This window comes from Macaca fascicularis, chromosome 19 (assembly GCF_037993035.2).
Source record: "Macaca fascicularis isolate 582-1 chromosome 19, T2T-MFA8v1.1".
NCBI classification, from domain to species: Eukaryota; Metazoa; Chordata; class Mammalia; order Primates; family Cercopithecidae; genus Macaca; species Macaca fascicularis.
The window spans coordinates 56,883,045-56,910,374 of record NC_088393.1 but is presented as its reverse complement, the minus strand read 5'-3'; the positions used below and the strand labels follow the sequence as shown (position 1 = coordinate 56,910,374).

General features: G+C 53.1%; 1 protein-coding gene across 2 annotated transcripts; it reads right to left on the bottom strand.

Annotated features, from left to right (window-relative positions):
- Nucleotides 1–447: 447 nt before the first annotated feature.
- NUCB1 (nucleobindin 1) lies at nt 448–25,310 on the bottom strand. 2 transcript variants are annotated; one of them, XM_065534740.1, is made up of 13 exons: nt 25,275–25,310; nt 24,721–24,883; nt 19,986–20,093; nt 18,519–18,651; nt 12,544–12,647; nt 10,754–10,939; nt 10,390–10,480; nt 5,137–5,195; nt 4,765–4,857; nt 4,589–4,681; nt 2,512–2,682; nt 1,899–2,010; nt 448–1,391 (listed from the first exon to the last, which is right to left on the bottom strand). In XM_065534740.1, the coding sequence occupies exons 2-13, from the start codon at nt 24,853–24,855 to the stop codon at nt 1,285–1,287; spliced, it is 1,392 nt and encodes a 463-aa protein (XP_065390812.1). In that variant the 5' UTR covers nt 24,856–24,883; nt 25,275–25,310; the 3' UTR covers nt 448–1,284. The 2 variants fall into 2 exon arrangements, with proteins under 2 accessions (XP_065390812.1, XP_045235086.2); XM_045379151.2 differs by having other exon boundaries at nt 24,721–24,866.
- Nucleotides 25,311–27,330: the final 2,020 nt, after the last annotated feature.

The window sequence follows — 27,330 nt, the reverse complement described above, 5'->3', positions numbered from 1 at the left end:
CCTGGCTAACACAGTGAAACCCCATTTCTACTAAAAAAAAAAACAACAACAACAAATTAGCCGGGCGTGTGGCGGGCGCCTGTAGTCCCAAGCTACTTGGGAGGCTGAGGCAGGAGAATCGCTGGAACCCAAAAGGCAGAGGTTACAGTGAGCTGAGATTGCACCACTGCACTCCACTCCAGCCTGGGTGACAGAGTGAGACTCCATCTTAAAAAAAAAAAAAAAAAAAAAAAAAGCTTAATCCCAGGTTTGGGTTTTCTGTCCTTGTGGCTGAAGGGACCCTATGTGAAGGCTGCAGACTCATCAGGGGCCGACGGAAAGATACCAGGATTGAGCCTCTCAGAAGCGACGCTTGAATCCAGTCTTCAAAGATGAGGGCTCCAGCAGGTGATGTGGCAAGAGCGTTCTGGAGGGACCGGTACAGATACACAGGCACGGAGCCACGCGTTTGTTCCAGAAAGTATATTTAGATGGAACCGGAGCATGGAGAGGACACGCAGCAGGCCGCGGAGCAGTGTCAGATGAGGCCAGAAATGTGGGTGGGACAGGCCTTCAGGGGCTCCAGATGAGACTGAGGGGCTGGGACCTGGAGTGGGGTCAGCTCTGGGACCCTTCTGGGGCTGTGTGGGGAAGGGGCTGGGGGCCAAGAGGTCCAGGAGGAGGCTGGCGATGAGCTGGCTGGAAGCCAGGGGTTCAGGGAGGCCCAGGCTCCTGGTATCAGGGTTCACCAGCTACACTGAGGATCCCCGGCCCCTGGCACCCAGCTGTGGAGGGGACACTCTCTTTGAGGAATCACTGGTTCCACAAAAGGTAGGGGAAGGTCTCGAGGGACCACCCCATGCCCTCGTTAATCAACCAGAAACTTGGCCCGGAGCAGCAGGGGGATTCCAGTAGCTGTGGGCATACAGGATGCTGGCGCGGCCACAACCCAGGCAGCTGAGGCCCCGCCACCTAGGAACGCAGGCTCACAGCAGACCCTCTTGGGATAGACGGGAAGGGGAGGGGCCTTCCCTAAGTTAAGCCGATCATTGAGCACCTCACTGGACACGAGAGAAGGCAGGCCCCTCGGAGGAGGACAGAAGGGAAGGGCCACAGACTCGGAGGCTGTGAGAGTGGAGACAGGTGGACCTGGAGGGGCAGCAGTGCATGAAATGCCAGCCCGTGCTCCCGCCCCAGGAGCCCAACATGACACCGGCCCCTAGGGAAGCTGACTGTGCCACTTCATCCAGCGCCCATCAGCCTCCTTGGAGCATCAGGAATCCAGAGGGCTGGGGTCCCGGAGGATCACAGATGCTGGGGCGCCTCAACCTCAGGGAGCCGCTCAACAAGTTTCTTTTCTGAAGCATCCACCTCCTTCTGGTCACCAGCTGGAGCTGGGACGGGTGCATCGTCTGGAAATGGAAGGAGGGAATGGTGGCACAGGACATCCCAACCCCTCCTCCCCCAGGCCCCCGGAGGCCCAGCCCCTCTTCCCTCATACCCAGGGGTCCCAACCCCCAGTCCCTCCTCCCTCACAACCAGGGGTCCCAGCCCCAACCCCCAGGCCCTCCTCACTCACACCCAGGGGTCCAGGCCCAACCCCTCCTCACTCAGACCCAGGAGTCCAGGCCCCCAGCCCCTCCTCCCTCACACTCAGGAGTCCAGGCCCAGCTCCTCCTCCCTCAGACCCAGGGGTCCAGGCCCCCATCCCCTCCTCCCTCCGACCTAGGAGTCTGGGCCCCCAGTCCCTCTTCCCTCCGACCTGGGAGTCCAGGCCCCCGCCCCTCCTCCCTCAAACCCGGAAGACTGGGCCCCCAGCCTCTCTTCCCTCGGATCTGGGAGTCCAGGCCCCAGCCCCTCCAACCTCAGACCCAGGGGTCCAGCCCTGCAGCCCCTCCTCCCCAGACAAGGGCCAGCACCTGTGTCTGGGTGGAACTTGAGCTGCCCCTCGGGGTGGGCGGCCGGGGCTTTGTGGCCCTGCTGCTGCTGCTGCTGCTGCTGCTGCTTTCGCTGCTCCATGTGCAGCACGGCCTGCAGGAGGTGAGGGGTCACACACACAAGAGGGTGTGACGCTGGCACTGCAAGTACTCAGGCCTCAGTCCCCAGACTCAGACTTCACAGCAACATGCTAAGTGGTCACTGGCCAATCCCTTCTCCGTGGGCCTCAGTTTTTCTTTCATTGACAGTCAGGCTTAATGATAGTCAAGGATCCAGTTCTCCCTCCAGCCACGGCTTGGGTCCTGCTTTGGGACAGGGAAGCTCTCACCCGTCCCTGGCTGAGTCTGCCCTTCTCCCCCTCCTGGGCATTTCCCTCCTCACTTACAGCCTAACTGCCCTTATCTAACATGGCAGCCACAGAGCTGTCAGAGACAGGAAAACATCTGCCCTTACTCAAGATGGCGGTGAATACTTGAGGCTCCCCCAGTGATTAACATGGTGGCCACAGGCCTTCCCAGCTTCTGGACACCCATGGGGACACGGACAAGGGTGGCCAGAGATTCAGCGGATGGAAACAGCTTCCCCCCCTGTCACCTGCTGCAGCTCTCTCTTCTGGGCCTCCAGGCGGCCCTGGGACCGCCCTAGAGCCTCTGTCTCCTGGCTGAGGCGCTGGGCCTTGGCATTCAGCTCTGCCTCCCGGGCAGCCAGCTCCTCTTCGAAGCGCCTCAGCTCTTCCTCGGTGTAGGCAGGGTGCATCTCCACTGTCTGCAGGTGGGCAAAAGGGTCATCAGGGGCACAGGTCCAACCTCGGCCCACCCACGTTGGAGAGGGTTGTGCCAATGGGGGAGGTTTAGAAGAGGCTGGGAGGCCAGGGCCATGTGGGTGGTCAAAGAGGCCCAAGTGGGAGGTGGGAGTAGGATAAAAACTGAGAGACAAGGCCGGGCACCGTGGCTCACGCCTGTAATCCCAGGACTTTGGGAGGCCGAGGTGGGTGGATCACTTGACACCAGGAGTTCAAGATCAGCCTGGGCAACACAGCGAGACCCTGTCTCTACAGAAAATTGGTCAGGCATCTTGAAACATATATAGAAATAGGCCGCAGTGGCTCACGCCTGTAATCCCAGCACTTTGGGAGGCCGAGGTGGGTGGATCATCTGAGGTCGGGAGTTTGAGACCAGCCTGACCAATATGTAGAAAGCCCGTCTCTACCAAAAATACAAAATTAGCCGGGTGTGGTGGTGTACGCCTGTAATCCCAGCTACTCAGGAGGCTGAGGCAGGATAATTGCTTGAACCTGGGAGGTGGAGTTTGCAGTGAGCTGAGATCGCACCATTGCACTCCAGCCTGGGCAACAAGAGCAAATTTCTGTATTCAAAAATAAATAAATAAATAAATTAAATAAATAAATAAATAAATAAAATAGATACCTAGATTAGCTGGGCATAGTGGCAAGTGCCTGTAGTTCCAGTTACTCAAGAGGCTAAGGAAGGAGGATCACCTGCACCCAGGAATTCAAGGCCACAGTGAACTATGATTATGCCACTGCACTCCAGCCTGGGTGACAGGAGACCCTGTCTCAAAAAATATAAATAAATAAATAAACAAAAGAATGAGCTAGATTAGCTGGGCATGCTGTCATGTGCCTGTTGTCCCAGCTAATAGGAAGGCTCAGGCAGGAGGATCAGGACAGGAGTTTGAAGGACAGGAGTCGGAAGCTGCAGTGGGCCATGATAACACCCGTGCACTCCAGCCTGGGTAATCCCAGCACTTTGGGAGGCTGAGGAGGGTGGATCGCTTGAGTCCAGGAGTTTGAGAGCAGCCTGGCCAACATGGCAAAACCCCGTCTCTACCAAAAAATACAAAAATCAGCCAGGTGTGGTGTGGTTGTGCACACCTGTAATCCCAGCACCTAGGGAGGCCAGGTCAGGTGGATCGCTTGAGTCCAGCAGTTCTAGAGCAGCCTGGCCAATATGGCAAAACCCCGTCTCTACAAAAAATATAAAACTTAGCCAGGCGTGGTGGCTCACGCCTGTAATTCCAGCTACTCAAGAGGCTGAGGTAGGAGGATCGCTTGAATCCAAGAGGCAGAGGTTGCAGTGAGCCAAGATCGCACCACTGGGCTCCAGCCTATGTGACAGAGCAAGAGCCTGTCTTAAAAACAAAACAAAACAAAACAAACGAACAAAAATCACGCCTCTAATCCCAGCACTTTGGGAAGCCAACATGGGTGGATCACCTGAGGTCAGGAGTTTGAGACCAGCCTGGCCAACATGGTGAAACCCTGTCTCTATTAAAAATGCAAAAATCAGCCAGGTGTGGTAGCACGCACCTGTAATCCCAGCTACTCAGGAGGCTGAGGTGGGAGAACTGCTTGAACCTGGGAGGTGGAGGTTGCAGTGAGCCGAGATCACATCACTGCACTCCAGCCTGGGCAACGGAGTGAGACTCCATCTCAAAATAAATAAACAAAATTAAACAAATAAATAAATAAACAAAAATTAGAAAGAGTCCTAGAGACAGGGGAGAACAGAGCCCCAGAGATAGGGATGCAGTGACCCAGGAGAATGGCCGGGGACCCAGAGGAAAAGAGAAGGGGCCTGAGACTCTGAAAGAAAGGTCATGGCTGGAAGAGAGAGAGGTTCAGGACCCCGAGTATCCCCCATGTTCTCACCTCCCAGCCCTCCCCGGTGTCCCCAAACTCCTTCCTCTGAGTGGATGTGAGGAACTCCTCCAGGGTCACGAGGCGGTCCTGGTTGGTGTCCACCTGGGGAGCCAGATAAGGGTGAGTGACAGAGCTGGGGCCCCGTCTTCTCCCCCGCCTGGCCCCCCGCCCGGCTCCCCCCTCACATTCTTCATCACGTGCTCCCGCATGCGCAGCCGCTCCTCCTCCATCTCCCGCATGTCGTCCTCCTCATTCTTTGGGTCGTACACCTTCTCCAGCTGCAGGAGCAAGCGAGAGGCAGACAGCATTGAGAGGTCCCGAGCGAGCTCATTCCCAGGCTACCCCTTCCTCGTTAGACACACAACCCGACAACTTCAACTCCCAGCAGTCCTTTGGGCACTCCACCACGCCTGGCAGCTGTTTTTGCCCCAGGGGCTGATGGGAGTTGTAGTTTTCAAATGAGCTCCCATCCAGGGGGATTTAAGGGGAGTGCAAGGAGAAAATAAGTGGCTGATCTGGGAGTCCCTCCAGGTGCCCGAGGCTTCCAAGATGCTCACCTCCTTGGTGAAGAGGGCCTCCAGCTCCTGCTCGTCCAGGACACCATCACTGTTGATATCTGAAGGGAAGGAGATAGCAAGGTATCTCAGGTGACCGAGGACGGGGTGCGTCAGGTCCCTGGTGAAGAAACTTGGGGCGGATGTGGGGTCTGTTATCAGAGGACAGGTAACTACAGATCTCGCGCGGTGGAACGGTGGCCCCCAGGCTTTAGCACCCCACTAGGCCCGTTGCTAGGGTCACTGCCTAGCGACCAGGGGGCTGAGAATGGAATAGATGAAAAAGAGGGTTCGAGGAAACATGCTTGGGTCACTGTCATGCAGGATTCTCTGGCCCTGGCATCCAGTGCTCTGGACACAGAGTCAGCTCCAGGGTTATCAGGGACCTCTGCTTCCCAGAGAACCAGGCCAGTGCCGACTCCAGTCGTCAGGGAGAGCCTCTCCTACCAATGTAGACCCCGCAGCTGCAGGGCTTCAGGCTTGGTCAGCCACACTCACTGTCACCACCGGCCCTCCTCCTTCCTCGGCTCCCTCAGACAAGCACAACCTTGCTCCTGCGGAGGAGGCCGGGAACCCTCATCTTGCAAATCCTGTGGTTCATTTTCCGCCTGCATCTGACTTGACTTTCTGCCCTTGACTTCCAGAACATGATTCTGTCCTCTCTGGCTGCCCCTCCATCTCCTTTGACGGCTCCATCCTCTTCCTGACCTCCCCGTGCTAGTGCGGCCTACGGCTCAGGCCTGGGGGTCTCCTCTGCCTCAACTCTGGATCTGTGCTGTCCAATACAGTAGCCGCTAGCCACATGGGCTGTTTAAATTTAAATTGATTAGGATTAAAGAAAATGTAGGGGCCGAACTTAGGGACTCATGCCTGTAATCCCAGTACTTTGGAAGGCTAAGGCAAGAGGATCACTTGAGCACACAAGTTTGAGACCAGCTTAGAAAAGATGGCTAGACCCCGTCTCTACAAAAAAAAAAAAAAAAAAGAAAGAAAAAAAAAGTAAAAAAGTGGGCCGGGCACGGTGGCTCACGCCTGTAATCCCAGCACATTGGGAGGCCAAAGCAGGAGGATCACCTGAAGTCAGGAGTTCAAGACCAGCCTGGCCAACATGGTAAAACCCTGTCTCTACAAAAATACAAAAATTAGTCAGGCATAATGCCAACTGCCTGTAGTCCCAGCTACTCAGGAGGCTGAGGCAGGAGAATAGCTTGAACCCGGGAGGCGGAGGTTGTGGTGAGCTGAGAGCGTGCCATTGCACTCCAGCCTGGACTCTGCCTCAAAAAAAAAAAAAAAAAAAAAATTAAAAATTGGCTGGGCATGGTGGTGTGCACCTATGATCCCAGCTACTCTAGAGGTTGAGGTGGGAGAATCACTTGAGCCCAAGAGGTCTGGGCTGCAGTGAGTCATGATCACACCACTGCACTCCAGCCTGGGTGACAAAGGTGAAACCCCATCTCTAAAAATAAAAATAAAAAAAAGAAAAAGAAAAAAAGGTATAGGGAGTTCCTCTCAACCTATTCTGGTCTGTAGGGACTGCCAGATTAAAAAGATTAAATAAGGTTTTTTTTTTTTAATTTTGAGACAGGGTCTCACCCTGTTACCCAGGCTGGAATGCACTGGTGTGTTCATAGCTCACTGAAGCCTTGAACTCCTCAGCTCAGGTGATCCTCCCATCTCAGCCTCCCAAGTAGCTGGGACTACAGACGCACGCCACCACACCCAGCTAATTTTTGTATTTGTTTTTGTAGAGATGGGGTTTTGCCATGTTGCCCAGGCTGGTCTTGAACTCCTGGGCTCAAGGGATCCACCTGCCTTGGCTTCCCAAAGTGCTGGGATTACAGGGGTAAGCCACCGCACACGGCCTATTGTTAATTAATTAATTAATTTATTTATTTATTTTTGAGACAGAGTCTCACTCTGTCGCCAGGCTGGAGGTCAGTGGCATGATCTCAGCTCACTGCAACCTCCACTGTTCAAGTGATTCTCCTGCCTCAGCCTCCAGAGTAGCTGGGACTACAGGCGCGCATCACCACGCCCAGCTAATTTTTGTATTTTTAGTAGAGACGGGGTTTCACCATGTTGGCCAGGATGATCTCGATCTCTTGAACTCGTGATCTGCCTGCTCGGCCTCCCAAAGTGCTGGGATTACAGGCGTGAGCCACTACGCCTGGCCTATTTTTAATTTTTTTTGAGACAGGGTCTCACTCTGTTGCCCAGGCTGGAGTGCACTGGTGTGTTCATAGCCCACTACAGCTTGGAATTCCTGGGCTCAAGTGATCCTCCCACCTCTGCCTCCCAAGTAGCTGGGACTACAGACGCACGCCACCACACCCAGCTAATTTTTGTATTTTATTTTAGAGATGGGTTTGTGCCATGTTGCCCAGGCTGGTCTTGAACTTCTGGGCTCAAGGGATCCACCCACCTCGGCCTCCCAAAGTGCTGGGATTACAGGCGTGAGCCACCGTATCCAGCCCAAATGTCCTCTCTAGAGCTGTGCTGGGACTCCAACTCCAGTACAGCAGCCACTAGCCACATGGGGCAATTGAAATAGAAATTAATATCCAGGAGAATGAAAACTTCAATTCCTCAACATTATGCGAAGTGAAATAAGCCAAATACACACACACACACACACACACACACACACACGACAAATACTAAGAGATTCTACTCATATGAAGTACCTAAAAGAGTCAAAATCATAGAGACAGAAAACAGAATGGTGGTTGCTAGAGAGCGGGGGAGAAGGGGAAGGCGAGTGGTTTAATGGATAGTTTCCGTTGTGCGAGATGATGCGCTCTCAGAATTGGTTGCATGACAGTGTAAATATACTTAATACTATTGAACTGTACGATTAAACATGTTTAAAACAGGGCGCAGTGGCACACGTCTGCAGTCTCAGCTACTCAGGCGACTGAGGCAGGAGGATTGTTTGAGGCCTGGAGTTTGAGTCCAGCATGGGCAACATAGCAAGATCCTGTCTCAAAAAAAAAAAAAAAAAAAAAGGCAGGGTGGTGCCCAGTGGGATGGCTCATGCCTGTAACCCCAGCACTTTGGGAGGCCAAGATAGGTGGATTGTTTGAGCATAGGAGTTTGAGACCAGCCTGGGCAACATGGTAAAACCTTGCCTTTACTAAAAATTAAAAAAATTAGCCAGGCATAGTGGTGTGTGCCTGTGGTCCCAGCTACCCGGGAGGCTGAGGGGGGAGGATCACTTGAACCTGGGTGTTCGAGGCTGCGAGGTAGCACATATCACTACCTGAGACCCCACTACAGAATCTTCTTTGATTCTTTTTTACTTTTTATTGTTTTTTGAGACAGAGTCTCGCTCTGTTGCCCAGGCTGGAGTGCAGTGGTGTGATCTCAGCTCATTGCAACCCCCGACTTCTGCCTCCCGGGCTCAAGCGATTCTCCTGCCTCAACCTCCTGAGTAGCTGGGACTATAGGCAAGCACTACCATGCCTGGTTAATTTTTTTTTTTTTTTTTTTTTTGTATTTTTAGTAGAGACTGGGTTTTGCCATGTTGGCCAGGCTGGTCTCCAACTCCTGGCCTCAAGGGGCCTGCCTGCCTCGGCCTCCCAAAGTGTTGGGATTACAGGAGTGAGCCAACACACCCGGCCTAGAACCTTCATTGATTCTGAGATGCACTTTTGTGTTCTTCTATTTTATCACCCCTGAAATAGGGATGCATCTTTATTTATTTAATTTTTAACTTTTATTTTTGTTTTTTTGAGATGGAGTCTTGCTCCGTCACCCAGACTGCAGTGCGATGGCACAATCTTGGCTCACTGCAACCTCCACCTCCTGGGTTCAAGTGATTCCCCCACGTCGGCCTCCTGAGTAGCTGGGATTACAGGCACCTATGATCATGCCCACCTAATTTTGGTATTTTTGTAGAGATGGGGTTTCACCATGTTGGCCAGGCTGGTCTTGAACTCCTGACCTCAGGTGATCCTCCCACCTCAACCTCCCAAAGTGCTGGGATTATAGGCGTAAGCCACCATGCCTGGTCTACTTTTTTTTTTTTTTTTTTTTTAATAGAGACAGGGTCTCACTTTGTTGTCCAGGCTGGTCTTGAATTCCTGGGCTCAAGCCATCTTCCACCTCGGTCTATCAAAGTGCTGGGATTACAGACATGAGCCACTGCACCCAGCCCAGGACGCATCTTGTTTTCAATAGTACGTTAATTTAATTGGCAGCTTACGTAAAATGCTAGCGCCTCTCATACTGTTCAGTCTCTTGGAGTTACTAAAGTGTGGTATGATCTGTGTGCCTGATCACTGGCTGTGAGGGGGAGGTACTTTGTTTTGTTGACAGTTGTATCCACAGGGTCTTGACAAGGCTTGGTCCTTAGTGGGACCTTAGGAAAGGTTTGCTGAATGAATGAGTTAGGCCTTGCTAAGCTCTTCTGACGAGCAGCAGATTCTGGGACAGCGTGCCAGGCATATCTGAGGGGGCTTGGCAACCCCAGGCCACACTTCCAGACAGGAAGAGACAGACTCGGGGGAGTGTGCCTTTGACCCACCATACAGAAAGGTCTTTCCAGGCCAGGCACAATGACTCACGCCTGTAATCCTAGCACTTTGGGAGGCGGAGGGGGGGCAGATCACATGAGGTTGGAAGTTCGAGACCAGCCTGGCCAACATGCTGAAACGGCGTCTCTACTAAAAGTACAAAAACTAGCCGGGCATGGTGGTACATGCCTGTAATCCCAGCTACTCAGGAGGCTGAGGCAGGAGAATCACTTGAACGTGGGAGGCGGAGGGCAGGGGGTTGCAGTGAGCCGAGAGCACACCACTGTACTCCAGCCTGGGCAATAGAGCAAGACTCCGTCTCAAAAAAAAAAAAAAAAGGAAAAAGAAAAAGAGAAAGGGCTTTCCAGGCCTCTGGAGGCCTGGTTCTTAGGGAACAACACACTCCTAGTGACAGGGCTCCCAGAGTGGACCAGGGTTTCTTTTGGGCTGCTGTGGGAGGAGGGCCCAGGCCTAGCCAGCCTGGCTTGCTTACAGTGGACACCAGCTGTCCTTAGAACCCGGAGGTCTGGTGTTTGCTAGAGCAGAGGCCCAACCCTTCCACGCAGATCCTAGCCTTATAGCCGGGAGAAGCAGGGCTGTCTGGTCAACCAGGGGACATAGGCTCGGCTCTTAGGCCTGACTAAGCCCTCCTGGGACAGACACACCCCTCTTAGCATTCAGGTCCCAGGAGGGTCAGAGTCTCAGGGTTCATCCCAGCTCTGGAACTCCCTCCCCACCTTACCATGCAGTATGAAGAAGGTCTTGGGGTTAAACCTGTTGGGGTCCAGTCCATCCAGCTCCTCCCACACCTCCTTCAACTGGGCTTGGCTGCCCTGTGGAAGGGAGAGCCAGGAGCTCATGAGCAAGAAGTCTGCATGCCATGGGATAAAACCAAATATCCCTTTACCCCCATCCAACAAACATCATCTCCCTCAAGCAAGAAAACTAAGAAAACTACAACTCCCAGCAGCCCCTTGGGCAGCCAGGTACAGTAACAGGAAGTTTTTGCCTCAAGGGCCCCTGGGAATTGTAGTTCTTTAACTGCTTTCTTGTCGGGTTTGAACTGGATGTGGTAGGGAGTGGATGGGCACAAATGGGGTGCTCACAGGCACATTGACTTTGGGATGCTCGCGGTGCCGGCGCTGTTGCTCTTCTAGCTTCCTCTCTGCCTCCTTTCTCTGCTCCTCTCCCAGTGACTCCAGATAACGCCGCCTCTCATGTTCCTTAAGCATCTCGTAGCGCTTGAATTCTTCATGATGGGCTGCGTCGTACTGGGCAAGGTCCCGGGTGGCCTGGGGAAAGGCACAGGATCATTCCCTTCTGCCCCCTCTGCCCAGCCCCCAATTCCAGCCTGTAAATGGCAGGCCCTTGGCCCTGAACCTGGCCGAGGGTAGCCCCAGCCTCTACCTGTCTTATGTCTTGTGTCCTGATGTCCCCTTTTTTTTTTTTTTTTTTTTGAGAGCGAGTCTTGCTCTGTTGCCCAGGCTGGAGTGCAGCGGCATGATCTCTGCTCACTGCCTCACTTCAACCTCCACCTCCCAGGTTCAAGTGATTCTCCCGCCTTGGCCTTTCAAGCAGCTGGGATTATAGGCATGTGTCACCAGGCCCGGCTGATTTTTGTATTTTTAGTAGAAACAAGGTTTCACCATGTTGGCCAGGCTGGTCTCAAACTCCTGACCTCAGGTGATCCGCCCACCTCAGCCTCCCAAAGTGCTGGGATTATAGGCGTGAGCCACCGCGCACAGCCTGATGTCACCCTTTTTGGTTTCCATGACTACTCCTGCCCCATAACACACTTTCTTCTCTTTATTCAAAACAGATTAGGACGGTTATACGACAGCAACTTCAACCCACCTCTTTCAAGTCCTCCACAATCTCCAGATCTTGGAGGAATAAGTACATAAGAACAACATACATGGTGAACTTAATATGTTACGTATTTCGGGTACAGCTAGGCGGCCAAGAACATGAGGTCAGGCTAGGAGAGGTGGGTCATGCCTGGAATCCTAGCACTTTGGGAGGCTGGGTTGGGAGGATCACTTGAGCCCAGGAGTTCAAGACTAACTCACGTAACATAGCGAGACCTTGTAATTAGTTAAGATGATGGGGCTGGGCGCAGTGGCTCACGCCTGTAATCCCAGCACTTTGGGAGGCCAAGGCGGGTGAATCACGAGGTCAGGAGCTCGAGACCACCCTGGCAAACACGGTGAAACCCTGTCTCTACTAAAAATACAAAAAATTAGCCGGGCCTGGTAGCGGGCACCTGTAGTTCCAGCTACTCGGGAGGCTGAGGCAGGAGAATGGCGTGAACCCGAGGCGGAGCTTGCAGTGAGCAGAGATTGCGCCACTGCACTCCCGCCTGGGCGACAGAGCAAGACTCCGTCTCAAAAAAAAAAAAAAAAAAAAAAAAAAGATGATGGCCCGCTGGGTTATGGTGGGTATCACTATAAGAAGAGCTGCGTGGCACAGTGGCTCACGCCTGTAATCCCAGCACTTTGGGAGGCCGGAACTCACCTGAGGTCGGGAGTTCGAGACCAGCCTGGCCAACATGGTGAAACCCCATCTCTACTAAAAATACAAAAATTAGCCGGGCGTGGTGGCAGGCGCCTGTAATCCCAGCTACTTGGGAGGCTGAGGCAGGAGAATTGCTTGAACACGTAAAGCAGAGGTTGCAGTGAGCCGAGATCACACAACTGCACTCCAGCCTGCGGGACAGGAGCGAGACTTTGTCTCAAAAAAAAAAGAAACTAAAAGAAACCACCCAGCCCTCTATCAGCCTCCAACCTCAGAGAACACCAGCAGGCATGGTGAGCTGGCTCACGTCCGGGACTCTGTCCCCTTGTCCCCTTCCGCAAAGCTTCCCTCAATCCTCTGCCTTTGGACCCACTCCCATTACCGTCTGGATCAGCAGCTCCAGGTCGCGGGCCTCGAATGTGTGCTGGTTCTGAGGGTCCAGGTGTTCAAACTGTTTCAGGAGATTCAGATGATCCACCTGTACATCTGGAAGAGAAGGAAGAGTCCAACACCTCAGGGCATGTCCTTTTAGAATCTTGGGCCAGACATGCTGTAAAGAAGTCACGAGCGGCGCTAGGGAAGCCCAGAAGACATCTTTAGCCTGGGGCAATCAGGGAGAGCTTCCTGGAGGAGGTGATCCCACGACTGAGTCTGATACTTAGAATAATAACCATAATAAAAACTAACATATACTGCCCTCTTACTAGATGCCAGGCCATGCCCTAAGCACTTTAACTGTATTAATTCATTTACTTTCCACAAAATCCTGACAACATAGGTTCTACGATTATCCCCATTTTATGAGTGTGAAAACTGAGACCCCTTGAGGGGTTGTGACTGGTCTAGGCTACCAGCTAGCAAGTGGCAGAGCAAGGATGGGAACCAGCCACTGAACACCCCAAACCATGACATTCAACCATCTTTTTTTCTTTCCCTTTTTTTTTGGAGACAAGGTTTCACTCTGCAGTGGCAGGATCTCTGCTCACTGCAACCTCCGCCTCCCAGGCTCAAGCAATCATCCTGCCTCAGTCCTCTGAGTAACTGGGACTACAGGTGCACGCCACCACACCCGGCTAATTTTTGTATTTTTAGTAGAAACAGGGTTTCACCATGTTGGCCAGGCTGGTCTTGAACTCCTGACCTGAGGTGATCCACTCACCCAGCCTCCCAAAGTGTTGTGATTACAGGTGGCAGCCACCGCGCCCAGCCTCAACCACTCTTTAAAAAAATAAACAAGGCTGGGTGCAGTGGCTCACGCCTGTAATCCCAGCACTTTTGGAGGCCGAGGCAGGCGGATCACAAGGTTAAGAGATCGAGACCATCCTGGCCAACATGGTGAAACCCCATTTCTACTAAAAATACAAAAAATTAGCTGGGCATGGTGGTAAGCACCTGTAATCCCATGGTGGTAAGCACCTGTACTGTAATTGGGAGGCTGAGGCAGGGGAATAGCTGGAACCCAGGAGATGGAGGTTGCAGTGAGCCGAGATTGCGCCACTGTACTCCAGCCTGGTGACAGAGTGAGACTCCGTCTCAAAAATAAATAAATAAATAAATAAAAGAAAAACACCAAAATTTTTGATAAAGCATCAACCAGTCTTAGGGGTTAAATTGCGTGCTCTTAAGTTTCTGTGTTGAAGTCCTAAGCCCCAGTACCTCAGAATGTGACCTGATTTGGAGACTAGGTCTTTACAGAGGGAACCAGGTTAAGATGGGGTCATTCCTGTGGGCCTTAATCCAACATGACTGGCGACCTTATAAAAGGCAGAAATTTATGGCTGGGCGCAGTGGCTCATGCCTGTAATCCCAGCACTTTGGGAGACTGAGGTGGGAGGATCACTTGAGCTCAGGCATTTGAGACCCACCTGGGCAACATGGTTAAACCCCATCTCTACAAAAAATACAAAAATTAGCCGTGTGCAGTGGTGTGTGCCTGTAGTCCCAGCTCCTCAGGAGGCTGAGGCAAGAGAATCACTTGAGCATGGGAGGCGGAGGTTGCAGTGAGCCGAGATCGCGCCACTGCACTCCAGCCTGAGTGATGGAAGTAAAACAAAGTAATAATAGGCCAGGCGTGGTGGCTCACACCTGTAATCCCAGCACTTTGGGAGGCCGAGGTGGGTGGATCACCTTGAGGTCAGGAATTCGAGACCAGCCTGAGCAACATGGCGAAACTCCATCTGTACTAAAAATACAAAATTATCCAGGCATGGTGGCACATGCTTGTAATCTCAGCTACTTGGGAGTCTGAGGCAGGAGAATCACTTGAACCCGGAAGGCAGAGGTTGCAGTGAGCCGAGATCATGCCACTGCACTCCAGCCTGGGCAACAAGAGCGAAACTCCATCTTGGAAAAAAAAAATTAATAAATAATAATAATAATTAATAAAAAATAATAATGAAAGGAGAAATTTGGGCCAGGCACACAGAGGGAAGATGGTGTGAAGACGCAGGGAAAAGACGGCCCTCTGCAAGCCAAGGAGAGGGGCCTGGACCAGATCCTCCCTCACAGCCCCGGAAGGAACCAGCCCTGCCAACACCCTTACTTTGGACTCTGACTGCAGGCCATGAGACAGTCCAGTTCTGTTGCTGAAGCACCTGGTCAGGGGTATTTGGTTACAGCAGCTGCAGCAAACAAGTGCAGCCTCCCTCGTATGGGAGTTTCCAAGCGGTCAGGAAGGGGTAGGGTTTCCAGGCAGGAAGGGACAGCACACACACTGCCAACACACACTTACTCACCACACACAGGTCTCCCGAGGCCTCTAGGGGCCCAGGCCTGCGCTGTGCAATGCTGGACCCAAAATGAATCAGCCTGGCCCTGGCCTCCAGCGGCACTTAGTTAGGTGGGGAGAGAGACAGACACACACACACACACAGAATCAATGGGCCTGGCCCCGCCCTCCAGCGGCCGGCCCTCGGTCAGGTGGGCAGAAAGACACACACACGGGCAGCTAGAATTTGGGAGACCCAGGCTGCAGTGGAGGCAGCTCCAGCCCTGGCTGAGCCCAGAGGAGTGACAGGCGTGCAGGACACAGGTACAAACTGAATCTCAAATTCATTGTTTGTGCCAGTGTTGAGCCACTACTCCAGGCTGACCCAGTGCTGGCCACTGTGGACACAGCAGGAATCAGATGGTGACAGAATTCTGCCTCTTGGAGGCCAAGCGTAGTGGTTCATGCCTGTAATCTCAGCACTTTGGGAGGCCGAGGCAGGTGGATCACCTGAGGTCAGGAGTTCGAGATCAGCCTGGCCAACATGGTGAAACCCCGTCTCTACCAAAAATACAAAATTAGCCGGGTGTGGTGGCAGGCACCTGTAATCCCAGACACTCAGGAGGCTGAGGCAGGAGAATCGCTTGAACCTGGGAGGCAGAGGTTGCGGTGAGCCGAGATTGCGCCACTGCACTCCAGCCTGGGCGACAGAGTGAGACTCTGTCTCAACAACAACCACCACCACCAAAAGAGTTCCGCCTCTTGGAGCACCCAGTCTAGAGAGACAGAGAACAGGCGACCAAGGGATGAACAAAGGAATACCAAGGACACAAATAAAACAGAGGCTCCTTCACACAGGACGGCCGGGGCAGTGACACCCTGAGGAGGTGACGTTCCAGGGGAGATGGAAGGTCTGTGGACCAGGCAAAGAGCCCTGAGAAGGAATGTCATGGGACAGCAGGGCGAACGGGCAAAGTTCCCGAGGTTGCACGTCAGCAATTTCTAAAAATGCTGACGCAAGAAGGTCAGGGCACACAGGGGAAGGGCGGGCCCAGGAGGATGTGGCCGAGGTCCACCCAGGCTCCGAGCAGCCGAAAGGAACATGAACGCGAGCCTGAGGGCACTGGGGTGCCGGGGGCAGGCTCTGGGCAGAGGAGGGACGGGACGAACCTGAGTGTTGTGGCAGCTGGATACTGGTGCCCCAAAAGATACCCACATCCTGATCCCCAGAACCTGTGAATGTGTGACCTTACAGGGCTAAGGGGTCCTGGCAGATGGGATTACATTAAAGACCTTGAGATGGGGGCCAGGGCTGGTGGTTCAGGCCTGTAATCCCAGCACTATGGAAGGCTGAGGCGGGAGGATCACTTGAAGTCAGGAGTTTGAGATCAGCCTGGCCAACATGGCAAAATCCAGTCTCTATTAAAAATACAGGCCGGGCGCGGTGGCTCAAGCCTGTAATCCCAGCACTTTGGGAGGCCGAGACAGGCGGATCACGAGGTCAGGAGATCGAGACCATCCTGGCTAACCCGGTGAAACCCCGTCTCTAGTAAAAAATACAAAAAAAAAAAACTAGCCGGGCGAGGTGGCGGGCGCCTGTAGTCCCAGCTACTCGGGAGGCTGAGGCAGGAGAATGGCGTAAACCCGGGAGGTGGGGCTTGCGGTGAGCTGAGATCCGGCCACTGTACTCCAGCCTGGGCGACACAGCGAGACTCCGTCTCCAAAAAAAAAAAAAAAAAATACAAGCCGGGCGCGGTGGCTCACGCCTGTAATCCCTGCACTTTGGGAGGCCGAGGCGGGCGGATCACGAGGTCAGGAGATCGAGACCATCCTGGCTAACACGGTGAAACCCCGTCTTCTACTAAAATACAAAAAATTAGCCGGGCGCGGTGGCGGGCGCCTGTAGTCCCAGCTACTCGGGAGGCTGAGGCAGGAGAATGGCACGAACCCAGGAGGCGGAGCTTGCAGTGAGCCGAGATCACGCCACTGCACTCCAGCCTGGGTGACAGAGTGAAGACTCCGCCTCAAAAAAAAAAATAAATAAAAAATTAGCCGGGTGTGGGTGGTGGATGCCTGTTATCCCAGCTACTTGGGAGGCTGAGGCAGGAGAATCCCTTGAACCCGGGAGGCAGAGGTTGCAGTGAGGCAAGATCACGCCACTGCAGTGCAGCCTGGGAGACTGAGTGAGATTCCATCTCAAAAAAAAAAAAAAAAAGAAAGAAAGAAAGAAATTGAGGCTGGGCGCGGTGGCTCAAGCCTGTAATCCCAGCACTTTGGGAGGCCGAGGCGGGTGGATCACAAGGTCAGGAGATCGAGACCATCCTGGCTAACACGGTGAAACCCCGTCTCTACTAAAAAATACAAAAAACTAGCCGGGCGAGGTGGCGGGCGCCTGTAGTCCCAGCTACTCGGGAGGCTGAGGCAGGAGAATGGCGTGAACCCGGGAGGCGGAGGCTGCAGTGAGCTGAGATCCGGCCACTGCACTCCAGCCTGGGTGACAGAGCAAGACTCTGTCTCAAAAAAAAAAAAAAAAAAAAGAAATTGACTAAGCAAGGAAAAACAGTGTGACCTGACAAACTTCTCCATTTTATTGCTGTACTTATGCAAGAGTATGTTCTTAGGAGAATCACACTGAAATGTGTAGGGTGACGAGATGGTGACTGCGGTAAAGTCCCACATGTGAATGACAAAGCAAATGGAGCAAATGTTAACTAGAGAAGCCGGGTCAAGGGTGTTTGGCTGTTTTCTGTACTACTCTTACAACTTTTCTGAAAGTTTGAAGTTCTTTCAACTTTTTTTTTTTTTTTTTTTTTTTTTTGAGATGGGATCTTGTTCTGCCGCCCAGGCTGGAGTACAGTGGCACAGTCATGGTTCACTGTAGCCCTGACGTCCCAGGCTCAATGATCCTTCCACCTCAGCCTCCTAAGGAGGTGGGACCACAGGCATGCGCCACCATGCCCAGCTCATTTTAAAATATTTTTTATAGACATAGGGGTCTTGCTATGTTGCCCAACCTGGTTTTGAATTTCCGGGCTCAAGTGATTCTCCTGCCTCATAAAGTGTTGGAATTGCAGGTGTGAGCCACTGCACCCGGCCTCTACCAGAATTTTAAATGACAATGATTTTTTTTTTTTTTTTTTTGAGTCAGAGTCTCACTCTGTTGCCCAGGCTGAAGTGCCATGGCGTGATCTCGGCTCACCGCAACCTCCGCCTCCTGGGTTCAAGTGATTCTCCTGCCTCAGCCTCCTGAGCAGCTGGGATTACAGGCATGTGCCACCACGCCCAGCTAATTTAGTATTTTTAGTAGAGACGGGGTTTCACCATGTTGGCCAGGGTAGTCTTGAACTCCTGACCTCAGGTGACCTGCCTGCTTCAGCCTCTCAAAGTGCTGGGATTACAGGTGTGGGCTACTGTGCCCAGCCCATGATAAAGATTTTTAAAAACAACAAATGGAAACAGAATATAAACAAACAACATTGTAATGTTTGTATTAAATCATGCTAGGAGGAACACTGGGGCAATCTCCCACTCACATTTCACAGAGGGGAGGGAAGCCTCACCTGCTTAGCACACAACCACCTGGAGGCTGGGAGCGAGGCCACCCTTCCCCACCCCTCCCTGCCTGTCCCTCCGGCCCTGCCCCTGCTCACTGGGATCCTGCTCGGCGTCCATCTTGGCCTTGAGCAGCATCCGCAGCCGCGATACCTCCTGTCGCTTGAGCTCATCCAGCTTGGTGCGGACATGGTGGCTGACAAAGTCCAGCTCTCGGCTCAGCTTCCCGCTCTGACGGGAGAGGAGACCCTGGTCAGCCTGGGGGCCTGGGAGGGGGCATGCTGGGCGGCCTCGGCCTGCTCTCTGTCTTCTCTGGCAGCTTCTTACAAGCTTTCTCATGCCCCAGTCTTATACCGCCTCTTCCCTGCTTATAGTCCCCCAGCTCCTCAGAGTCTTCAGGAAGGACAGCTCCCAGCCCGTCAGCCTGGCATTCAAGGCCCTGCCCACCTCTGCTGCCCCATCTCCCGTCACTCATCAAGTCACACGTTTAGGGCCAGGTGCGGTGGGTCACACCTGTAATCCCAGCACTTTAGGAGGCTGAGGTGGGAGGATCGCATGAGCCCAGGAGTTCAAGAGCAGCCCGGGCAACATGGCAAGTCCCTGTCTCTAGAAACAATAAAAAATTAGCTGGGCATGGTGGTGAGACCCAGGCCCACAAGGACAGACCCTGCTACCAGGGTTCAGTGTCCTACTCAGTGAAATGGGGACAATGACAGTGCTCCTAGAGGCCTGACATGGGAGTTCATGGTGACGTGAGGGACACCAGCACCTCCCTTATTTTGAATTCTTCCTCTGTAGAAGGCACCATAGGAGCATTCTGTTAGTGCAACCCTCTCACAACACTTGCTAAGGAGTGTCACCACGCTCTTCCATACCCTTTACACATCTTTCTTTGGAAAATCCAAAGCCCAGAATCCTTCCCTTGGAAAATCCAAACCCGAACCCTGCTTTTTCCAGATGGGGAAACTGAGGCACGGTGCGGGGAGGCCCCATAGCTGGTAAGAGGTGGAGCTGCAACTGAAAGCCTGCCCCGCGGGACTCTGCACTAACCTCGTATTCTGTGCTCCCCAAAGCTCTTCTCAGCTTGTGACCCCAAGAAGCAACTTCTCCCTGAGCCTCATTTTGGTGATTTCAAATACAGGCAGAGCTGGAGCCATGTGGCCCCTCTGAAGAAACCAGTACGGCCAGGCACGGTGGCTCACGCCTGTAATCCCAACACTTTGGGAGGCCGAGATGGGCGGATCACGAGGTCAGGAGTTCGAGACCAGCCTGGCCAACATGGTGAAACTCCATCTCTACTAAAAATACAAAAATCAGTCAGGCATGGTGGCGTGCGCCTGTAATCCCAGCTACTTGGGAGGTTGAGACAGGAGAATCCCTTGAACCCAGGAGACGGAGGTGCAGTGAGCTGAGATCGTACCATTGCACTCCAGCCTGGGTGTCAGAGCAAGACTCTGTCTCAAAAAAAAAAAAAAAGAAAAAGAAAAAAAGAAACCAGTCCTCTCCTGAACTCTGTCCCACCCCGCACGTACCCCTCCCACAGCCCCCACTGCCCCCAGCCGCACCTTGATGTCCTCCGCATTGGCAGCTTGCAGCTTCTCTCGGAAATGCCCATCTGTCTCCAGCACATCAATGACCTCCTGGAGGTACCGGTGGTAGTACAGGCCTGTGTCCTGAGGCAACGAGGACAGACATAGCAGCCCCGCTCCCACCCCCACCCCCACCATCACTCCTGTTACCGTTATGGCCACTCCCTAGGGCAGCTGACGAGGGACTCGTCAGTTTTTACCTTTTCCCATATATGTAGCAAAGATGAAATGAAAATCACATCAGTGAACACCCAGCCCAATACTGCCCAGAGTGGGTGCTCAGAGTGGACATGACTTGTTGGGAAGCTGTGAATCATACCTTTATCCATCTATCCAACCATCCATTCATCCATGCATCCACTCCCCTATCCATACATCCCACCCACCCATCCATCCATACATCCCACCCACCCATCTATCCACCCATCATCCATCCATCCATCCACCCACCCATACATCCATCCATACATCCCACCCACCCATCCATTCACCCATCATCCGTTCATCCATCCATCCATCCATCCATCCATCCATCCATCCATCCACCCACCCACCCACCCACCCATCCATCCACCCACCCACCCATCCATCCACCCACCCACTCATCCGACCATCTATCCACCCATTCATCCACCCACCCATCCATCCACCCATCCATCTACCCACCCACCCATCCATCCATCCAACCAACCATCTGTCCACCCACCTACCCACCCATCCATCCACCCGCCCATGCATCCATCCATCCATCCATCCATCCATCCATCCCCTCAACCACCCACCCACCCACCCACCCATCCATCCATCCACCCGCCCATGCATCCATCCATCCGTGCATCCATCCATCCGTGCATCCATCCGTCCATCCATCCACCCATCCATCCACCCGTGCATCCATCCACCCACCCGCCCATTCATCCAACCATCCATGCATCCATCCATCCACTCATCCACCCACCCATCCATCCACCCGCCCATCCATCTACCTGCCTATCCATCCACTCCCCCGGCAATGTATGCATCCACTCATTCAACGAACATTCACCAGGCCCCTATCATATGCCGCACTGTGAACAACACAGACGGAAGTCCCAGGCCTTCTGATCCCACCCTTGTCATACATAGCTGGGTGTCACTTTACTCTCCCTGGGCCTTCTCTGCTCTTCCTATTTAAAAAATAGGTAGTATATCCTCTGCCTCCCAGATCTGTAGTGAAAAGCAAATAAGATAAATTAGAAAAATAAATAAATAAAATCACAAAAGAGGCCGGGCGCGGTGGCTCAAACCTGTAATCCCGGCACTTTGGGAGGCCAAGACGGGCAGATCACAAGGTCAGGAGATCAAGACCATCCTGGCTAACACGGTGAAACCCCGTCTCTACTAAAAAATACAAAAAAACTAGCTGGGCGAGGTGGCGGGCACCTGTAGTCCCAGCTACTCGGGAGGCTGAGGCAGGAGAATGGCGTGAACCCGGGAGGCAGAGCTTGCAGTGAGCTGAGATCTGGCCACTGCACTCCAGCCCGGGGGGACAGAGCGAGACTCCGTCTCAAAAAAAAAAAAAAAAAAAAAAATCACAAAAGAGAGAAGGCCAGGCGTGGTGGCTCAAGTCTGTAATCCCAGTGCTTTGGGAGGCTGAGGCAGGAGGATTGCTTGAGCCCAGAAGTCTGAGGCTGCAGTGCATTATAATCATATCATCTCACTCCAGCCTAGGTGACAGAGCAAGACCCTGTGTCCCAAACAAACAAAAAAAATTAAAATTAAAAAAAAAGAGAGGGCCGGGCGCGGTGGCTCAAGCCTGTAATCCCAGCACTTTGGGAGGCTGAGACGGGCGGATCACGAGGTCAGGAGATCGAGAGACGATCCCGGCTAACACAGTGAAACCCCGTCTCTACTAAAAAATACAAAAAAATAGCCGGGCGAGGTGGCGGGCGCCTGTAGTCCCAGCTACTCGGGAGGCTGAGGCAGGAGAATGGCGTAAACCCGTGAGGCGGAGCTTGCAGTGAGCTAAGATCCGGCCACTGCACTCCAGCCTGGGTGACAGAGCAAGACTCCGTCTCAAAAAAAAAAAAAAAAAAAAAGAGAGAATTGGCCAGGCATGGTGGCTCATGCCACCATGATTCTAGCACTTTGAGAGGCCAAGGCGGGTGGATTGCTTGAGCTCAAGAGTTCGGGACCAGCCTGGGCAACATAGGGAGACTCCCGTCTCTATAAAAAGAAAAAAATCAGCTGGGCATGGTGGCACACGCCAGTAGTCCCAGCTACTTGGGAGGCTGAGGCAGGAGGATCACTTGAGTCCAGGAGTTCAAGGCTGCAGTGAGCTATGATCCTGCCACTGCACTCCAGCCTGGGCACCAGCACAAGACCCTGTCTATTATAAATAAATAAATATATATATATATACACACACACATTCCTTACCTCTTTATCAAGTCTCACAAGGTCCCACATGATCCACATAATCCCCCTCTCCCCTCCTCCTCACTCGCCCTGCTCCAGCCACAGCAGCCTCCTTGACATCCTCAACTTGCTCTGCTTTCTCCTACCAAGTGGACTTTGCTCATGCTGTTCCCTCTGCCTGGAATGCTCTTCCCTTCACTTCCTCTCTTCCTTGCTCTTTACTTAACATATCTCTCCAGTTCAGAACTCAGTGGCTCACACCTATGATCCCAGCACTTTGGGAGGCCACGGTGGGCAGATCACTTGAGGTCAGGAGTTAGAGACTAGCCTGGGCAGTATAATGAACCCTGTCTCTACCAAAAATACAAAAATATTAGCTCGGCGTGGTGGCACATGCCTGAAGTCCCAGCTACTCCAGAGGCTGAGGCAGAAGGATCGCTTGAGCCTTGGAGACGGAGGTTGCAGTGATTGTACCACTGCGCTCCAGCCTTGGTGACACAGCAAAAATCCATCTCAAAAAAAAAAAAAAGAAAAAAAGAAAAAGAAAATGAAAAAATGAGGTGGCTCATGCCTGTAATCCCAGCACTTTGGGAGGCCAAGGCAGGTGGATCACGAGGTCAGGAGATCGAGACCATCCTGGCCAACATGGTGAAATCCCGTTTCTACTAAAAATACAAAAATTAGCTGTGCATGGTGGTGCACGCCTGTAGTCCCAGCTACTCGGGAGGCTGAAGCAGGAGAATCACTTGAACCTGGGAGGCAGAGGTTGCAGTGAGCCAAGATTGCACCACTGCACTCCAGCCTGGCGACAGAGCAAGAAAGAAAGAAAGAGCTCAACTCACGCCTCCCTTTCTCCCTGTCACCCCTGGTGTTCACCCTCACAGAGCCCTGCCCTTCGTCTTCCATCTCCCAGTGAGCAGGGATAGTCCACAGGCACAGGGCACACATGTGGCTGTGCCCTAACAACTACCACTGTGCCTGCCTCATGGAAGGTGCTCAGGAAACATGTGGAATGGAAGAAAGGAAATGGGACTCAACAAAGCCTTCCTGGGTCTGCAAGGATTTCACAGAACAGAGGCCTAACTTGCAGCATGGGGACCAGAAACACCCAATGATCCATTCCAGGGGATAATGACCAGCCCATTCTTTGTTTTTTTGAGACAGAGTCTCAGAAAACAGAGTCTCAGAGTCTCAGTTCTGTCGCCAAGGCTAGAGTGCAGTGGCGTGATCTCGGCTCACTGCAGCCTCCACCGCCTTGGTTCCAGCAGTTCTCGTGCCTCAGCCTCCCAGAATAGCTGGGATTATAGGCATGAGTCACCACGCCCAGCTAATTTTTGTATTTTTGGTAGAGATGGGGTTTTGCCATGTTGGCTAGGCTGGTCTCGAACTCCTGATCTCAAGTGATCTGCCTGCCTCAGCCTCCCAAAATGCTGGTATTATAGGCATGAGCCACCGCGCCTAGCCTGTCTAGCCTTTTTTTTGAGACAGAGTCTCGCTCTGTCACCTAGGCTGGAGTGCAGTGGCCCGATCTCGGCTCACTGCAAGCTCTGCCTCCTGGGTTCACGCCATTCTCCTGCCTCAGCCTCCCAAGTAGCTGGGACTACAGGCGCCTGCCACCATGCCCGGCTAATTTTTTGTATTTTTAGTAGAGACAGGGTTTCACTGTGTTAGCCAAGATGGTCTCGATCTCCTGACCTCGTGATCCACCGGCCTCCCAAAGTGCTGGGATTACAGGCTTGAGCCACTGTGCCCGGCCTGACCAGCCTATTCTTATAGGAAGCTATAGGAAGATTCCGACCACAAGACACGCACTGGTCTTCAGGATCTCCAAAGTTCCAAATCCCTTAGGACCAAAGCTTTTATTGGGTTTGATAAACACATGTTGGAATTAATAAACAAGCAGTGCACCCACCCTTTTGTAATTTAAACTACAACTCCCAAGAGCACCATGAAGTCAGACTACCCCAGCTAGCCAACATCAACTGCTACTGGGAACTAGCAACATGGTGTTACTGGGAAATGTAGTTTTGTTTGTTTGTTTGTTTGTTTTCAGATTCCTTCTTGGGTAGAGAGAATCTTTAAAAAACAGAGGTTTATTTGGGGCGTGAAGCACATTTTCCACACCTCAGAGTCAGGGACTTCCAGTTTTTCACCAAGACAAACCCCTGCTGCTGGGAGGAATGGCGGGCAAAAGACAAGCTACAACCGTAGGGCCAGTTAAGTCACTGGAACATCCACCCTATGGGCACGGGGTCTGCAGGAATTGTAGTACCACTGCAAACACCTGGCTGGACAGCAGGGCTGGGCCACTTACGGGACTCTCAGTCGCAGGGGCCTCCTCCTTGTTGGGCGCCCCTCGCTCCAGGGGGACAGCCAGCACAGCGCGAAGCAGGACCAGCAGCAGCAACGGTAACAGAAGGAGGGCTCCTCGGGGCCCAGAGGGAGGCATGGCGGTGTGGTCTGTGGGGGACGGAGGGCTGGATAATGCATAATGTCTGTCCTAAGCCTCTTCCTCCCCTGGAACCAGGAGTTCGGGCCTCCAGTGCCGCCTCTACTTCCAAGACTCAGGACACAAGCATTTCGTTACCCAGGCCCCAGGATTCCAGGCCTCCAGCCTTCCCTTCCTCCGACACAGGAGTCCGGGCCCTCAGACCCAGGAGTCCTGGCTCCCAACACGCTCCTCCCTCACACTGAGGAATCCAGGATCTCCTTCTCCCCCAGACCCTAGAGTTCAGGGTGCCAGCCTCCTCTTTTCCCAGGACCTAAAGTACTGGCACCCAGTGCATCCCCCTCCGGGACCCAGTTTTCCAGCCCTGTGGCCCCCATCCCTCCCTAGGACCCAAGAGTCTTGGAACCCTGGCCTCTCACCTCTCCTTCACCGCAGAGGGCGTTTTCCAGGGCTGGTAAGGACCTCCGGTGCGTTCTTGGTGATTTCCCCCCTAGGCCACGCCCACTTTCCACAGAGGCCCCGCCCCAAAGAGGTCTGATTGGTCCACGCTGGCCCGTACCTTTCATCCACGTCTAGCGGCCCCGCCCCTTGCCGAAGTCGCTCGCATTTTCGTGAAAACCTCGCTTCTGTCTCGGAATCCCAGCCTCTTAACGCCACATTTCCCGCCTATGCCAAAAGAAAGAGAAAGCTTTCAAAGACAACTACAACTCCCTGCCGGCCGGGGGAAAAATAACTTCCGCGGGCATCGTGGCCCCTTCGCCTCATGGGAGCTGTAGTTTTGCCCATTTATTTTCGCCCCACGAAGTGCCTGCAATTTACAGCACGGTAGAAATTGCATAGCCTTCCTTATGAGTTTCTTTCTTCTTATTTTTTGAGACAGGGTTTGCTCTGTCACCCAGTTTGGAGTGCAGTGCCGCAATCACTTCTCACTGCAGCCTCTACCTCCTAGGCCCAAGCAATCCTCCCGCGTCAGCCTCCCAAGTAGTTGGGACGACAGGCCCAGTTAATATATATTTTTTTAATTTTTAATAAAAATATTTAAATATTTAATTCTTTTTCAGCCTTTTCTTTTTTTTCTTTCTTTCTTTTTTTTTTTTTTTTTAACATTCTGTCTTTCACACTTCTCACAGTCAGGCCGGGCTTGGGGGCTCATGCCTGTAATCCCAGCACTTTGGGAGGCCGAGGCGGGCAGATCACCTGAGGTCGAGGGCTTGAGACCAGCCTGACCAATATGGAGAAACCCCGTCTCCACTAACAATACAAAAATTAGCCAGGCGTGGTGGCACATGCCTGTAATCCCAGCTATTCAGGAGGCTGAGGCAGGACAATCGCTTGAACCCGAGAGGCGGAGGTTGCAGTGAGCCGAGATCGCGCCACTGCACTCTAGCCTGGGCGACAGAGTCAGACTCCGTCTCAAAAAAGAAAAGAAAAAAAGAGACGATGTCTCTGTACTGCTGGTCTGGATCTGGATCTCCTGGGCTCAAGCAATCTTCCCGCCCCGTCTCCGCCTCCCAAAGTGCTGGGATGAGGCTGCAGAAGCTGGAACAGCAGCGTGAGCCACTGCGCCCTGGCTCTTGTAAGTTTCTTGTAAGCGAGATGTGTACAGTGAGGCCGCGAAGTCTCTGGTCTCTTTAAGGAACACCCACACGTCATTCGTGTTCAGAACCCCCGGAGCAGCGTTGCCTGGCTGCATCAGTGACGGAGCTCATTACTTTGTTGGAAGTGGAAAGTGGAAGGTCAGAAGGGAGTGGACCAGGTCAGGTCCCAGGGGAAATCCTCCCTCCCTCTGAACCGTCTTTCTTCTCCCTTCTTCGCAGATATCCCGAGATTAGGTCCCTAGCTTCCAAACAGAGGATCAGGTATGTTTAGAGATGGGCCACAGAGGCAAGGTACCGAGGCATCAATGTGAGCAGCCTCTGCAGGCACCTGATGGGGAGGAGTCTCCCGGATCCCAAGCAGGTGGGCAGTGGAGTTCTAGGCCACTGGGGGCTGGGTGTTTGAGGTACACAGTCCTGAGTGCTGATGCCTGGGTGCTGGAGAATTAGATATTTTGGGGAGAGAGAAGCGGACTTGCGGACACCTGTGGGAAGCTGGAAACAGGCTACTGGATCCGGACAGGAGTGGGTGCTGGGATTCGGGCTGCCTGGGTCCAGGAGCAAATTTAAAGGTAAGGATCAGGCTGGGCACAGTAGCTCATGCCTGTAATCCCAGCACTTTGGCAGGCCAAGGTGGGCGGATCATCTGAGGTCAGCAGTCCGACACCAGCCTGGCCAACAGTGAAACCCGGTCTCTACTAAAATAAAAAAAAAATTAGGCATAATAGCGCACACCTGTAGTCCCAGCTACTCGGGAGGCTGAGGCAGGAGAATCGCTTGAACCCAGGAGGTGGAGGTTGCAGTGGCCGAGATGGTGCCACTGCACTGTAGCCTGGGTGACAGAGCGAGGCTTGGCTGTCTCAAAATAAATAAATAAATA